The 15,806-nt window shown below is 50.6% G+C and overlaps 1 protein-coding gene across 2 annotated transcripts in view; it reads left to right on the forward strand.

Moving 5' to 3' along the window:
• MYO7A (myosin VIIA) overlaps positions 1 to 15,806 on the forward strand; it is a 78,350-nt gene that overhangs the window by 10,179 nt on the left and 52,365 nt on the right. For both annotated transcript variants that reach the window (XM_058446844.1, XM_058446846.1), the window contains exons 3-12: positions 2,797 to 2,981; positions 3,551 to 3,672; positions 3,753 to 3,895; positions 4,137 to 4,250; positions 5,144 to 5,297; positions 6,314 to 6,390; positions 7,030 to 7,149; positions 7,823 to 7,965; positions 8,948 to 9,158; positions 9,682 to 9,817. In XM_058446844.1, coding sequence (XP_058302827.1) covers positions 2,797 to 2,981; positions 3,551 to 3,672; positions 3,753 to 3,895; positions 4,137 to 4,250; positions 5,144 to 5,297; positions 6,314 to 6,390; positions 7,030 to 7,149; positions 7,823 to 7,965; positions 8,948 to 9,158; positions 9,682 to 9,817 — 1,405 coding nt within the window. The remainder of the gene's footprint in view (positions 1 to 2,796; positions 2,982 to 3,550; positions 3,673 to 3,752; positions 3,896 to 4,136; positions 4,251 to 5,143; positions 5,298 to 6,313; positions 6,391 to 7,029; positions 7,150 to 7,822; positions 7,966 to 8,947; positions 9,159 to 9,681; positions 9,818 to 15,806) is intronic.

Here is a 15,806-nt window from a genome sequence, read left to right on the forward strand (position 1 = left end):
TTTAAAAGCCCGCGTGGCTCCGAGTGGAGGATAGATTGTTGGGGGGTTGAGTGTGGAAGCCGGGAGTCCAGTGGTGAGGCATCTGCTGAGAAATGAGGGTGGCCTGGCCAGGGAGGCGGCATGCAGATGGAGAGTGGGAGTGGTATGAGGGAGGGGTGTCCAGGGGCTCCCCAGTTTCCTGCCCTGGGCAAGGGATGTGATGGTGCTGTTGGTCGAGTTGGGAAGGCTGGAGAGAGCAGGGTTTGAGGGAAGGGGGAGCTCTGGTCTGGATGTGCTGGTGGCATTAAGTAGGGACATCAGGAGGCTCAGGGCTGAAGGGTTCATGTGCAGGAGGACCCTCTGGGCTGTGGGCAGAGTGGAGAAGGCCGTGGGTGCCATGGGTGGGAGAAAGCCTGGCCCCAGCCCTGGGCCAGCTTCTCACAGCATCTCAGCATCCCCCATGTCCCTCTCTGGACTGCCCGTGCCTTGCACATAGCCATGGAGCCTGCTCCCAGGGCCTCCCTCCATCAGGCTCTGACAGCCTCCTGGAAGCTGGTCCATTAGGTCTGAAACAGCCTCTGCCTCCAGCCTGGGTGACCACCATTCATCCTCCACAGCTGCCAGGGTGACCTTTCACCAGCAGACCTCCCAAATGTCACGCCCTTTCACGCCTCTGTGCTTGCTACCAGTGGGTGGGACCCCTGGCTCTCCCTCCCCTACATCCCTATCTCATGAAATCTAGGTGCCTCCGTCAGGGCCCTCACACCCCAGCCTCCCCGTGTGTCTCAGTAAAGGGTTGTTGAATGGCTGCATGTCATCAGCCTGTGCTGTGTGGGGATCATGGACCAGATGGCTGAGCATCACATTATTAAGAAGAAATCAAGAAGAAAGTTTAGCCGGGCATGGTGGCACGTGCCTAGAATCCCAGCGACTCAAGAGGCTGAGGCAGGAGAATCTCTTGAACCCAGGAGATGGAGGTTGCAGCGAGCTGAGATTGAGCCACTGCACCCAGCCTGGGCGACAGAGCGAGACTCTGCCTCAAAAGAGAGAAAGGAAAGTGGCGTCTATGTACCAGGCTCCTGGCAAAGGTTATGTCTTTGCCCTTTAGTCTTTACAACAGGCAAGGGAGGTGGGTGTTAACCTCCCCTTTTACAAATGAGCAAACTGAGGTTTGCCAAAGGGACATTCTTTGGGCCTGGTTCCTAGTCTGATGCAGGTTTCCACCAGAATCTAGCCGGTTCCCACAGCTGGGCAGGGCTGAACTGTAGGGGACGGTGGCTGAGGGGTCTGAGGGCAGGGCCTGGTGGGCTGGAGGTCCACAGGTCCTGATCTGAGAATTCAGCAGCCCTGGGCCATGTGGGTGCCATTCATGGAAAATGCTCTTGTAGCCCCTGTTCCCTACTGACCAGCTTCCTTTTCTTCTGCTCTGCACTTTGCAACCTCAGACCAACTGTGGAGGGCGGGTGAGTGTGGCACAGAGAGCCAGCTCCAGCTGGTGTCTTATTTGGCTGCCTGCCTGCTTGGCCTGGCTGCTCCCCTCCAGCCTCCTGCCCCCACCCCACCCCAGCTCTTCCTGCTTGGCTCTCGTGGCACGGTTAGTAGGTCAGCACAGTGAGGCTCAAGTGCTTCTCTCCATGGGTTGATTGGAGGAAGAGGCTTAGGTGGGAAATGAAGGTCTTCCTGGGCCCAGAGAAGGGCAGTTTCTGGCCAGCCCTCCTGGTCCAGGCCAGCCAAGGCCAGGACTGAAGCCTGGATCTTGGCCCCACCTGCCCCAGGGTGGGCATTTCCCCCAGCATGCGGTGCCTACAGCCACACTCTCCCTGCATGGCCACAGTAGGCTGAGGCTGCTGGGGCATAGCTGCGGCTCTGCTGTGATGCACTGAGCCCTGAATGGGAGGGGGAGGCCAGGCTGTCACCTCCCCTGGACATCTTTCTTCAGCCTCTCCAGGCCCCGGATATCAATACCTCCACTGCCAATTATGGTCAGGCCTGCCTGACCTTTTCAAGTTTGAGACATGGGGTGGGAGGAGGGAGAAGTAACCCTGAGTGCCTCACCCTGCTCTGGTGGCAGGAGGGCCAGGCTGTTGTCACCTGTGGCAGGACCCCAAGCCCACAACAGGAAGCCTTGCCTACAGACAGCTGATTTTTACACTAACAGAGGAGCCCAAGTAGAGAACCCCCTTAAGGCTATCTGAGGTGCACCTGGCCCCTGCGCCTACACTGCCCAGGATGGCTGGAGGTGCTCTGTCCCACAGAGTACAGCGTCTCCCTCTGTCCTGGGGCAGTGCTACAGAGAGTGGGGCCCACCCAGCCCCCAAGCCACTTACCCCAGCTCCTTCAGTTCTTTATGGCTAATTTCTCACACCCCTCTTCCTCACCAACCTGGCCTCCCCCTGGACATGGTCCCGTTGATTAATTTCACTCTTAAAGTTTGGGATACAGGGCCTGGAGGCGATGGTGGGAGCCAGCATTTGCAGAGTACCTACTGTGTGCCATGAATTTTAAAAGGTATCACCTCCTTTAATCTTCACAAACAGTTATGCTCATTTTACAGATGAAGAGAAGGAAGTCTAGGCTTAGAGACTCCACCTCTCTCTTCATCAAATGTCACTGAGCACTAACTCCGAGCCAGACCCAGTGCTGGACGGAAGGCCCTGCTCCTAAGGAGGCCCGATTCGGGCTCCAGATCCACCCACATGACTCCAAAGCCAGGACTCTTCCCTCCAGAGCGCCGGAGCAGGGCAGAGCCCAAGAGCTTTCTAGAGTCAGAGTCTCCCACACGGAATCAGCGAGCTCCCCATCTCTTGCTGCCCGCAGACGTATACGGGCTCCATCCTGGTGGCTGTGAACCCCTACCAGCTGCTCTCCATCTACTCGCCAGAGCACATCCGCCAGTATACCAACAAGAAGATTGGGGAGATGCCCCCCCACATCTTTGCCATCGCTGACAACTGCTACTTCAACATGAAACGCAACAGCCGCGACCAGTGCTGCATCATCAGGTGGGCGGCCCAGCACCTGTGTGGAGCTCCAGGCTTAGGACCTAGAGCTCCAACTGTGCGCTTCTGCTGATACCTCTAGGGATCGCCCGCGCTGTCGGAAATGCCATCAAGCTCCTCAGGAACCAGACCTATGTAATCTGTGCTGTGTAACAATGTAGAAAATCACCTCCCCTTTCTCGGGTCTTATATCTCTATGCTACCAAAGCTCACATTAGCTTTTGAGACCAGCCTTGTTTACTGCTGGCTCCTGTTAAGTTATGGTCAGTTGACATCTCAGGCTCTTAGTTTCTTTTGGGCAGAGGGTAAAAGACAAAGCATTGACTGAGCATCTAATATGTGTTGTGCTCTATGGCAAGTATGGATGCAGGGGTATTTGTGTCTGAATGAAGGTGAAGGAGAGTGCGGTGGAGCACCGGGCCCTTGAGCCCTGCCCCAGCCCTGGAGGGTCCATATTGTCAGCCGCTATTACAGATGGGGGAGCTGGTGGATGGTGCAGCCTCGGCTGAGTTCCAGTTGGGTGGGGAGTCCCTGTGGGTTGTTACAGGTCCTGCCACTCCCTCCCTCTGCAGTGGGGAATCTGGGGCCGGGAAGACGGAGAGCACAAAGCTGATCCTGCAGTTCCTGGCAGCCATCAGTGGGCAGCACTCGTGGATTGAGCAGCAGGTCTTGGAGGCCACCCCCATTCTGGAAGGTAGGACCAGGGTTCCGAGGGTGGGACCAGGGAGTGGGGCGGGAGCGGGCTTTGCCAGTGACACTCTACTCTCTCCGCAGCATTCGGGAATGCCAAGACCATCCGCAATGACAACTCAAGCCGTTTCGGAAAGTACATCGACATCCATTTCAACAAGCGGGGCGCCATTGAAGGCGCCAAGATTGAGCAGTACCTGCTGGAGAAGTCGCGTGTCTGTCGCCAGGTGGGCCTGAGCCCCAGGGATGCAGGAATAGACCCAGGACCCTAGCCTCAGGGGTCTGCGTGGCCCTGATGCTCTTCCACCTGCCCGTATTGCTGCCTGCTTGCCTCTGTGCTGGAAATCCCACCGACGGGCTTCTCCACAAGCCATTTGTTAAAATAGTAAACCGTCATCCCAGGCTAGTTCCTGATGGCCTCCTCCGGCCCTCCTCCCCTGGCCCCCAACACTGTGCCCACATTTTCAGGCCCCGGATGAAAGGAACTACCACGTGTTCTACTGCATGCTGGAGGGCATGAGTGAGGATCAGAAGAAGAAGCTGGGCTTGGGCCAGGCCTCTAACTACAACTACTTGGCCATGGTGAGGCCCAGGCGGGCCCCTGGGTAGAGGGGCACCCACCCTAGGATTGCAGGGAGCTGGCTGCTGCAGACTCAGCCTTGAGGTCTCACTGGTCACAGGGCTCAGGTGCCAGCTTCTTTCTGTCTTGTCTGGACACCAAGGAGAAGTGGGCCCCTGGCCATTGCTGCCACCAAGCAAAGGGTGGGGGACCTCGGGGCATGCACACAGCAGGCTGTCTTGGGGAGCACCACTCCTTTAACCATGGGGGTAGCCCATGTCTGGTTGCGTGGGCTGGGCTGGGGTGGGCCAGGCCACTTGGATGTAAGTGTGGACTATGGCACCTGAAGCATATATGTGTGTGTGCATGTGTGTGTTGTAGGTGTGACAGGTGTCCCTGGACACTTCCTGTAGCTGGCTGGCACACACGTGCGTGCACACACACACACACACATCTTGTAGACACACAGAGAATGGGGTGTGCCCACTGTTGAAGCCCTGCTTGTATGCAGTTACCTCTCCTCTGTCTACACCAGGCAGTACCTGCCTAGGGGGTCGAGTCCCTGATAGTGGGTATCCCTGGGGGGCTGCAGGAGCCTAGTAGGGCCTAAGTGCTGTGACTGCCAGGTGGGCAACAGGGGCTGGCCTGGCATCAATGACCTGCCTGCTCTTCATGGGAAGAAGGGGCACCAGCAGCCCCAGATGTGGAGAATGAGTTCCTGGGAAGCCCAGGCTTTCAAGACCCTCCAGACTTTCTGGAGGAGTTGTGGTGCTCACCGGGTGAGGTCAGCACCTGGGACCCCGGGCTGGCCTGGCCTGTCAGGCAGAAAGGGCCTTTTGGGCAGGCAGCCAGGCACTGCCCCTCTGGGGGTACGCTGACATCCTCTTGCACCCCACTCTCCCACCTTGCCCACCAGGGTAACTGCATAACCTGTGAGGGCCGGGTGGACAGCCAGGAGTACGCCAACATCCGCTCCGCCATGAAGGTGCTCATGTTCACTGACACCGAGAACTGGGAGATCTCGAAGCTCCTGGCCGCCATCCTGCACCTGGGCAACCTGCAGTATGAGGGTGAGGCTGCGCCACACTCGCCCTGCCTCACCCCTGTGCCAAGGGCAGTGCAGCGCCTTGCTGCCCACATGGTATTGGCGACTCAGTTTCTGTCCTAGCACGTGCCCTCTTTGGGATGGAATCTGGGAAGAATTCGCCTGTGGGTAGATTTGAACAGGTCTGCTAGCTTGAAATCAGTGGTGGGTGTGGTGTTGCTATGCTGACAGTCCACCACGGAGAGGTACAGTTAAAGTATATTGGGAGTTGTCTATGGACCCTTTAAGACTCACTTCAAATTTGGTTTCTTCCTTAAAGTCAGATGTCTTACAGAGAGGGTAAATCTTTGAACTAATTCACTCTAAGGTGTGAGTGACTGGATAGCCATCTTTGGAAAGGGAGAAGGCTAGGGAAGGGAACGTGTTCACTCATCTAACATTCTTGGACACCCACTATGTGCCAGGCTGGGAGGTGGTCCCCTGAGGCAAGTGGTGGGTCCCACTCTGCTCTTGCCCCTGGTTCCCAGCGTGGTCCTCAGGCAGAGTAGGAGCCCCAGGAAATGTGCCCAGAGAATGAATGATCCCAGCACTAAGGAGATCACAGTCTAGGCATCTCGAAAGACTAAGGGACACAGGAAAGGGTAAGCTGACCGAAGGAAGAGCTTGTGCAAAGGTCCTGAGAACAGAGCACATGACGGGGAGGGGATCCAAAGCTTGTCTAACAGGAGCCAGGGCTGCTGCCAAGAGCCCTGGGAGTGGGAAGACAGCTGCAATGACCAATGTCTATTGCTGGAATGCCAGGCATGGTGCCATGTGCGGGGCATACATGGTCCCTACCCTCATGTTGCCTGCAGACTCATGGTGAGAACATTAACCAAATACACCTTGACCCGGGGAAGCATTTAGTCACAGTGCTGATGCCCTCCCTGGACAGGGCAGGACCCCGGCAGCAGGAGTGGCAGCCTAGTCCTCTTAGGACTGTCCCCTTGCCCCTGTTGCCCACCCTCCCTCCCCTGATGCTGTGCCCCTTGCTTCCAACAGCCCGCACATTTGAAAACCTGGATGCCTGTGAGGTCCTCTTCTCCCCATCACTGGCCACAGCTGCATCCTTGCTTGAGGTCAGTGCCCGGCCTCTCTCCCCTCCATGACTTCTGTCCCTCTGAAGGGTTGAGTTCAAGCTCACTGGGGGCTGGGATGTAGGAACCACGTTGCTGGGACCCTCTGGTTTGGAGAGTTCTGTTCAATATGGAGAAGCAACCATGTGCAGGTCATGTGCTAGGCACAGGTCCTGAAGGAGTTTCTGCGGGGATGGCAGGGCAGGTGGGGGCCCTGTGATGCCCTGGGCTATGTGATCCTGGGTGAGTCATCCCTGCCTTCTGGGCCTCAGTCTCCACATCTGGGCAAAGGGCACTGGTGTCCCTGGGTCAAATGCATTGAGTCTGTCTGTCTTTTAGCAGACACTTATCAGGGTTGGAAAACCGGGATGAATAAAGCCAGAGTCAGGGCTGGTCCTAGAAGGGACAGGTGACATGCTGGAGGGAGTTAAGTGGGGCTGTCAAGGAGAGAGAAGTTCCTTCCAGGCAGCGCTGGGGCAGGTTTCCATGGCTGGGGAGGATTTGGCCGTGGGCCCTGGGGCAGGAGTGCTTAGTGGAGGCAGTGGTCTGGGCCAGGCCAGTGCTGGAAAGTGGAGGGGTCTGGGTGTGGGTGGAGGGAGGGGCAGGCTGGCGGGTGAGCACCTGGGGTGTTGCCTGCACCAGGTGAACCCCCCAGACCTGATGAGCTGCCTGACCAGCCGCACCCTCATCACCCGCGGGGAGACAGTGTCCACCCCACTGAGCAGGGAACAGGCACTGGACGTACGCGATGCCTTCGTAAAGGTGGGCTGGCGGGAAGGGGCCGCTTGCTCTCCCTACCCCTCGGGAAGTTGGGCTCTTGATGGGCAGGTGCCAAGGAGTCCTGGGAGGTGGGTAGATGTCTGGGCCGCCTCCCCTGCCTGCCCCTGGGCTGCAGTCGGCCTTCCTCGAGTCCCGGGTGCCCATGCTCCTCTGGGGCCTTCCCAGCTCTGGCTGCCCCAGGCCCTTGGCTTTTGGCCTGCTTTGATCAGCCATGTTGTTCCCAGGGACACTCTCTTTGGTCTCTTTGCGGAAGACACAGAAGAGGGGGTCTAGGTCAGGTCCTGTTTCTACAGCCACACGTTTGCCATTCATCAAGCCTTCACCCACCGCATCAGGCCCTGGGCTGGGTTCGGGGACCTCAGAGATAAACAGGGTTGGACAGAGAGATGAGAGCCCCAAGGAGGGCTCCTTCCCCTGCTGCAGGGTCAGGGAAGCCTTCTCCTAGAGGAGCTGTTATCTCAACAGAGCCTTGAAAAATGTGTAGGAACTGTTCAAGCACGATAAGGGGGCTCCAGGCAGAGGGAACAGCTCAAGTAAAGGGTTGGGGGTTTCATGCAAGGGCTGGGCTGGAGCCAGGCCACAAAGGGTCCAGGAGCCTGGCCTGTCCCCCGGGGGAGGGTGTGGCTGGTGCCAGTGGCTGATCGCAGCCTTTCAGGGGATCTATGGGCGGCTGTTCGTGTGGATTGTGGACAAGATCAATGCAGCGATTTACAAGCCTCCCTCCCAGGATGTGAAGAACTCTCGCAGGTCCATCGGCCTCCTGGACATCTTTGGGTTCGAGAACTTTGCTGTGAACAGGTACTGCATGGGGTTCTGCTCGTGGGAATTTCCTTCCCCAATATGGACATAAGAAATATCACACCTCTCCCTTGCAAAGCACATTTAGTTGGTTTCTGGCACACTCTGCCACGCTGTTCCATCATCACGGTGGACCCTCTCCCCTTCCTTCCCATCCCCTTGTGTCCCTGACCTCCCCAAGGTCAGCTGAGCCTGGCTGGGGTTGTCAGGAGGCTGTACGCATCCTGAACACTTGGGGAGGAAACCTCTGGTCTCCAGGCCCCACTGGCCACTGCTGATCTGCCCAGATCCATGCTGCAAGGCGCCTCAAAGCAGAGAGGCCAGGCCTCTGCCATGCTTGTGTTGGGGTCTCAGCCACCCTTGGGATTCTGTGCCTTTTAGGGGCCGTGTGAGGGGCTGATGGGTGGCGTCATGTACAGGTGGGTCCTGGAGCCCCGCTTCCTGCTGGCAAGTCAGGACCTGGCAAGTCATGTCAGTTCCCTTGCTGTTTGGATGTCTCAAAGCCCTCCTCCAGCACCAAAACACCCACACTCAACATACTGGGCTGTGTCTGTGGCTCGGCCATGTCCGCAGCCGACTTGTTTCCCAAGTCTTGTCAACCCCCTTCCCACCTCCCAAGGCCACTTTTGTCCCTGTATGGCCCACCAGCCAGCCTCTGGGCTCTTTCTCTCCCAGGCGTCTGCCTGGGGTTTGAGTGCCCACCTGCCAATCCCCAGTCCTCCCCAGAGCTTGATCATGCAAGGAAAAGAGGCCTGAAAAGCCTTAGCTCTCTTTCTGGCTCACGGAGTGACCCTAGGCAAGTCTTTTGCCCTTGCTGGGTCTCTGTGTCCTCCTCTGCACCTGGAGGGAGGTGGACTTGACAATTCCCCTCGCCTCTCAGTTTGGACTCCATGATGGGGACAGCTTGCTAAAGGCCTTGCTGCAGTTGGAGGCAGGGCCAGGCCCTGAACAACACCCTTACCCCATCCCTGTGCCCCTGCAGCTTCGAGCAGCTCTGCATCAATTTCGCCAATGAGCACCTGCAGCAGTTCTTTGTGCGGCACGTGTTCAAGCTGGAGCAGGAGGAGTATGACCTGGAGAGCATTGACTGGCTGCACATCGAGTTCACCGACAACCAGGACGCCCTGGATATGATCGCCAACAAGCCCATGAACATCATCTCCCTCATCGATGAGGAGAGCAAGTTCCCCAAGGTGGGCCGGTCCTGCTGCCGCTTCCCAGGGTCTTGGGTGCGCACAGCTTCCTTCCCTGCTCTGAGCCCCAGCTTTCCTCATCTGCAAAAATAGGACTAATGATTACCTACCTCTCAAGTTGGCTCCGGGGCAAATTCAAGTACAGGCATCTGCCATTTGGGAATCACCTACAGTCCATGGGGTTCTGGGCCAGGCCATGAAGATCCACGCATGCAGTTGGCATGGAATGGATGCTCAGGACACAGCATATATCTCAGAGTTGGGGAGGGGGAGAGGGGATTGCATCCATGATTTTAATCTTGGGAAATCGATTGTCTAAACTGGAATGCACTTTCAAAGTTGTGTAGTTCCAATTCATCCACTTAACAGATGGGGAAATGGGGTTCCAGAGAGCGCCTGTGTGAGGTAGAAATAAAAGGAGGGGAAGCTCCTGAAGAAGAGACAGGGTGCAAAGAATGGGCAGGGAGGGGAGTGGGGCCCATGGAGGAGAGGGTGGGCTCACAGCCGCCCCTCCACTCCCCAGGGCACAGACACCACCATGTTACACAAGCTGAACTCCCAGCACAAGCTCAACGCCAACTACATTCCCCCCAAGAACAACCACGAGACCCAGTTTGGCATCAACCATTTTGCAGGCATCGTCTACTATGAGACCCAAGGTACAGAGGGCTGCCAGCTGTCTGTCGCTCCCTGCCTGTGGCCCTGCCTTCCCCTGCTCCAGCCCAGGAATGAGATATCCAGAATTTTAAAGATTTTTAAAAACTGTGATCATATATATATAGATATATATATACTTGACTAAAATGGCCAAGTGTTGGATTCAGTGGCACTAAGTACTTCACAGTGCTGTGCATCCAGTACTGCTATCTATTTCCAGGGCTTTCTCACTGCCCCAAACAGAGGCTCTGCATGCATGGGGCGGTAACTCCTTCCCCTACCCCCGGCCCCCTGTAACCTGTGTTCTACTTTCTGTCTGTGAGTTTGACTATTCTAGGTACCTCATATAAGTGGAATCATATGCTACGGCCATACATCATTTAACATTATTTCTGAGAATGTGTTGTTAGGCAATTTGGTCATTGTCAATCATCGTAGAGTGTAGTTACACACCTAGATGGTCCAGCCTACTACACAGCTAGGTTATCTGGTATGGCCTATTGCCCTCAGGCTACAGATCTGTACAGCATGTTCTTGTACTAAATACTGTAGGCAGTTGTGACAGAATGGTAAGTATTTGTGCATTTAAACATAGAAAAGGTACAGTACAAATATGTCATTACCATCTTAGGTACCACTATTGTATCTGTAGTTGGCTGAAATGTCATTATATAGTGAAGACGTGACTGTATTTGTCCTTTTGTGTCTGGCTTGTTTCATTCAGCATAATGTCTTTAATTTTCTTTCTTTTTAAATTTTATTATTATTATACTTTAAGGTACATGTGCACAATGTGCAGGTTTGTTACATATGTATACATGTGCCATGTTGGTGTGCTGCACGCATTAACTCGTCATTTAGCATTAGGTATATCTCCTAATGCTATCCCTACCCCCTCCCACCACCCCACAACAGTCCCCAGTGTGTGATGTTCCCCCTCCTGTGTCCAAGTGTTCTCATTGTTCCTTTCCCTCCTATGAGTGAGAACATGTGGTGTTTGGTTTTTTGTCCTTGCAATAGTTTGCTGAGAATGATGGTTTCCAGCTTCATCCATGTCCCTGCAAAGGACATGAACTCATCATTTTTTATGGCTGCATAGTATTCCATGGTGTATATATGCCACATTTTCTTAATCCAGTCTATCGTTGTTGGACATTTAGGTTGGTTCCAAGTCTTTGCTATTGTGAATAGTGCCGCTATAAACATACGTGTGCATGTGTCTTTATAGCAGCATGATTTATAATCCTTTGGGTATATACCCAGTAATGGGATGGCTGGGTCAAATGGTATTTCTAGTTCTAGATCCCTGAGGAATCACCACACTGACTTCCACAATGGTTGAACTAGTTTACAGTCCCAATAGTGTAAAAGTGTTCCTATTTCTCCACATCCTCTCTAGCACCTGTTGTTTCCTGATTTTAGACCATTCTAACTGATGTGAGATGGTATCTCACTGTGGTTTTGATTTGCATTTCTCTGATGGCCAGTGATGATGAGCATTTTTTCACATGTTTTTTGGCTGCATAAATGTCTTCTTTTGAGAAGTGTCTGTTCATATCCTTTGCCCACTTTTTGATGGGGTTGTTTGTTTTTTTCTTGTAAATTTGTTTGAGTTCTTTGTAGATTCTTGATATTAGCCCTTTCTCAGATGCATAGGTTGCAAAAATTTTCTCCCATTTTGTAGGTTGCCTGTTCACTCTGATGGTAGTTTCTTTTGCTGTGCAGAAGCTCTTTAGTTTAATTAGATCCTATTTGTCAATTTTGGCTTTTGTTGCCATTGCTTTTGGTGTTTTAGACATGAAGTCCTTGCCCATGCCTATGTCCTGAATGGTATTGCCTAGGTTTTCTTCTAGGGTTTTTATGGTTTTAGGTCTTAACATGTAAGTCTTTAATCCATCTTGAATTAATTTTTGTATAAGGCATAAGGAAGGGATCCAGTTTTAGCTTTCTACCTATGGCTAGCCAGTTTTCCCAGCACCATTTATTAAATAGGGAATCTTTTCCCCATTGCTTGTTTTTGTCAGGTTTGTCAAAGATCAGATAGTTGTAGCTATGTGGCATTATTTCTGAGGGCTCTGTTCTGTTCCACAGGTCTATATCTCTGTTTTGGTACCAGTACCATGCCATTTTGGTTACTGTAGCCTTGTAGTATAGTTTGAAGTCAGGTAGCATGATGCCTCCAGCTTTGTTCTTTTGGCTTAGGATTGACTTGGCAATGCAGGCACTTTTTTGGTTCCATATGAACTTTAAAGAAGTTTTTTCCAATTCTGTGAAGAAAGTCATTGGTAGCTTGATGGGGATGGCATTGAATCTATAAATTACCTTGGGCAGTATGGCCATTTTCACGATATTGATTCTTCCTACCCATGAGCATGGAATGTTCTTCCATTTGTTTGTATCCTCTTTTATTTCATTGAGCAGTGGTTTGTAGTTCTCCTTGAAGAGGTCCTTCACATTGCTTGTAAGTTGGATTCCTAGGTATTTTATTCTCTTTGAAGCAATTGTGAATGGGAGTTGACTCATGATTTGGCTCTCTGTCTGTTATTGGTGTATAAGAATGCTTGTGATTTTTGTACATTGATTTTGTATCCTGAGACTTTGCTGAAGTTGCTTATCAGCTTGAGGAGATTTTGGGCTGAGACGATGGGGTTTTCTAGACATACAATCATGTCATCTGCAAACAGGGACAATTTGACTTCCTCTTTTCCTAATTGAATACCCTTTATTTCCTTCTCCTGCCTGATTGCCCTAGCCAGAACTTCCAACACTATGTTGAATAGGAGTGGTACTAAATACTGCATCCCTGTCTTGTGCCTGTTTTCAAAGGGAATGCTTCCAGTTTTTGCCCATTCAGTATGATACTGGCTGTGGGTTTGTCATAGATAGCTCTTATTATTTTGAGATACGTCCCATCAATACCTAATTTATTGAGAGTTTTTAGCATGAAGAGTTGTTGAATTTTGTCAAAGGCCTTTTCTGAATCTATTGAGATAATCATGTGGTTTTTGTCTTTGGTTCTGTTTATATGCTGGATTACATTTATTGATTTGCGTATTTTGAACCAGCCTTGCATCCCAGGGATGAAGCCCACTTGACCATGGTGGATAAACTTTTTGATGTGCTGCTGGATTCGGTTTGCTAGTATTTTATTGAGGATTTTTGCATCAATGTTCATTAAGGATATTGGTCTAAAATTCTCTTTTTTGGTTGTGTGTCTGCCTGGCTTTGGTATCAGGATGATGCTGGCCTCATAAAATGAGTTAGAGAGGATTCCCTCTTTTTCTATTGATTGGAATAGTTTCAGAAGGAATGGTACCAGCTCCTTTTTGTACCTCTGGTAGAATTCGGCTGTGAATCCATCAGGTCCTGGACTCTTTTTGGTTGGTAAGCTATTGATTATTGCCTCAATTTCAGAGCCTGTTATTGGTCTATTCAGAGATTCAACTTCTTCCTGGTTTACTCTTGGGAGGATGTATGTGTTGAGGAATTTATCCATTTCTTCTAGATTTTCTAGTTTATTTGCGTAGAGGTATTTATAGTATTATCTGATGGTAGTTTGTATTTCTGTGGGATTGGTGGTGATATCCCCTTTATCATTTTTTATTGCGTCTATTTGATTCTTCTCTCTTTTCTTCTTTATTAGTCTTGCTAGAGGTCTATCAAATTTGTTGATCTTTTCAAAAAACCAGCTCCTGGATTCATTAATTTTTTGAAGGCTTTTTAATGTATTTCCTTCAGCTCTGCTCTGATCTTAGTTATTTCTTGCCTTCTGCTAGCTTTTGAATGTGTTTGCTCTTGCTTTTCTAGCTCTTTTAGTTGTGATGTTAGGGTGTCAATTTTAGATCTTTCCTGCTTTCTCTTGTGGGCATTTAGTGCTATAAATTTCCCTCTATACACTGCTTTGAATCTGTCCCAGAGACTCTGGTATATTGTGTCTTTGTTCTTGTTGGTTTCAAAGAATATCTTTATTTCTGCCTTCATTTCATTATTTACCCAGTAGTCATTTGGGAGCAGGTTGTTCAGTTTCCATGTAGTTGAGCAGTTTTGACTTAGTTTCTTAATCCTGAGATCTACTTTGATTGCACTGTGGTCTGAGAGACAGTTTTTTATCATTTCTGTTCTTTTACATTTCCTGAGGAGTGCTTTACTTCCAACTATGTGGTCAGTTTTGGAATGAGTGCAATGTGGTGCTGAAAAGAATGTATATTCTGTTGATTTGGGGTGGAGAGTTCTGTCGATGTCTATTAGGTCTGCTTGGTGCAGAGCTGAGTTCAATTCCTCAGTATCCTTGTTAACTTTCTGTCTCGTTGATCTGTCTAATGTTGACAGTGGGGTGTTAAAGTCTCCCATTATTATTGTGTGGGAGTCTAAGCCTCTTTGTAGGTCACTAAGGACTTGCTTTATGAATCTGGGTGCTCCTGTGTTGGGTGCATATATATTTAGGATAGTTAGTTCTTCTTGTTGACTTGATCCCTTTACCATTATGTAATGGCCTTCTTTGTCTCTTTTGATCTTTGTTGGTTTAAAGTCTGTTTTATCAGAGACTAGGATTGCAACCCCTGCCTTTTTTTGTTTTCCATTTGCTTGGTAGATCTTCCTCCATCCCTTTATTTTGAGCCTATGTGTGTCTCTGCACGTGAGATGGGTTTCCTGAATACAGCACACTGATGGGTCTTGACTCTTTATCCAATTTGCCAGTCTGTGTCTTTTAATTGGGGCATTTAGCCCATTTACATTTAAAGTTAATATTGTTATGTGTGAATTTGATCCTGTCATTATGATGTTAGCTGGTTATTTTGCTCTACAGTTGATGCAGTTTCTTCCTAGCCTTGATGGTCTTTACAATTTGGCATTCTTTTGCATTAGCTGGTACCAGCTTTTCCTTTCTATGTTTAGCGCTTCCTTCAGGAGCTCTTTTAGGGCAGGCCTGATGGTGACAAAATCACTCAGCCTTTGCTTGTCTGTAAAGGATTTTATTTCTCCTTCACTTATGAAGCTTAGTTTGGCTGGATATGAAATTCTGGGTTGAAAATTCTTTAAGAATGTTGAATATTGGTCCCCACTCTCTTCTGGCTTATAGAGTTTCTGCAGAGAGAGCTGCTGTTAGTCTGATGGGCTTCCCTTTGTGGGTAACCCATCCTTTCTCTCTGGCTGCCCTTAACATTTTTTCCTTCATTTCAACTTTGGTGAATCTGACAATTATGTGTCTTGGAGTTGCTCTTCTCGAGGAGTATCTTTGTGGCATTCTCTGTATTTCCTGAATTTGAATGTTGGCCTGCCTTGCTAGATTGGGGAAGTTCTCCTGGATAATATCCTGCAGAGTGTTTTCCAACTTGGTTCCATTCTCCCCGTCAGTTTCAGGTGCACCAATCAGATGTAGATTTGGTCTTTTCACATAGTCCCATCTTTCTTGGAGGCTTTGTTCGTTTCTTTTTATTCTTTTTTCTCTAAACTTCTCTTCTCACTTCATTTCATTCATTTCAGCTTCCATCACTGATACCCTTTCTTCCAGTTGATCGCATCAGCTACCGAGGGTTCTGCATTCGTCACGTAGCTCTCATGCCTTGGTGTTCAGCTCCATCAGGTCCTTTAAGGACTTCTCTGCATTGATTATTCTAGTTATCCATTCGTCTAATTTTTTTTCAAAGCTTTTAACTTCTTTGCCATTGGTTCGAATTTCCTCCTGTAGCTCGGAGTAGTTTGATCGTCTGAAGCCTTCTTCTCTCAACTCATCAAAGTCATTCTCCGTCCAGCTTTGTTCCGTTGCTGGTGAGGAGCTGCGTTCCTTTAGAGGAGGAGAGATGCTCTGATTTTTAGAGTTTCCAGTTTTTCTGCCCTGTTTTTTTCCCATCTTTGTGGTTTTATCTACCTTTGGTCTTTGATGGTGGTGACGTACAGGTGGGTTTTTGGTGTAGATGTCCTTTCTGTTTGTCAGTTTTCCTTCTAACAGACAGGACCCTCAGCTGCAGGTCTGTTGGAGTTTGCTAGAGG

Source organism: Hylobates moloch, unplaced genomic scaffold (genome assembly GCF_009828535.3).
Source record: "Hylobates moloch isolate HMO894 unplaced genomic scaffold, HMol_V3 SCAFFOLD_11, whole genome shotgun sequence".
NCBI lineage: Eukaryota > Metazoa > Chordata > Mammalia > Primates > Hylobatidae > Hylobates > Hylobates moloch.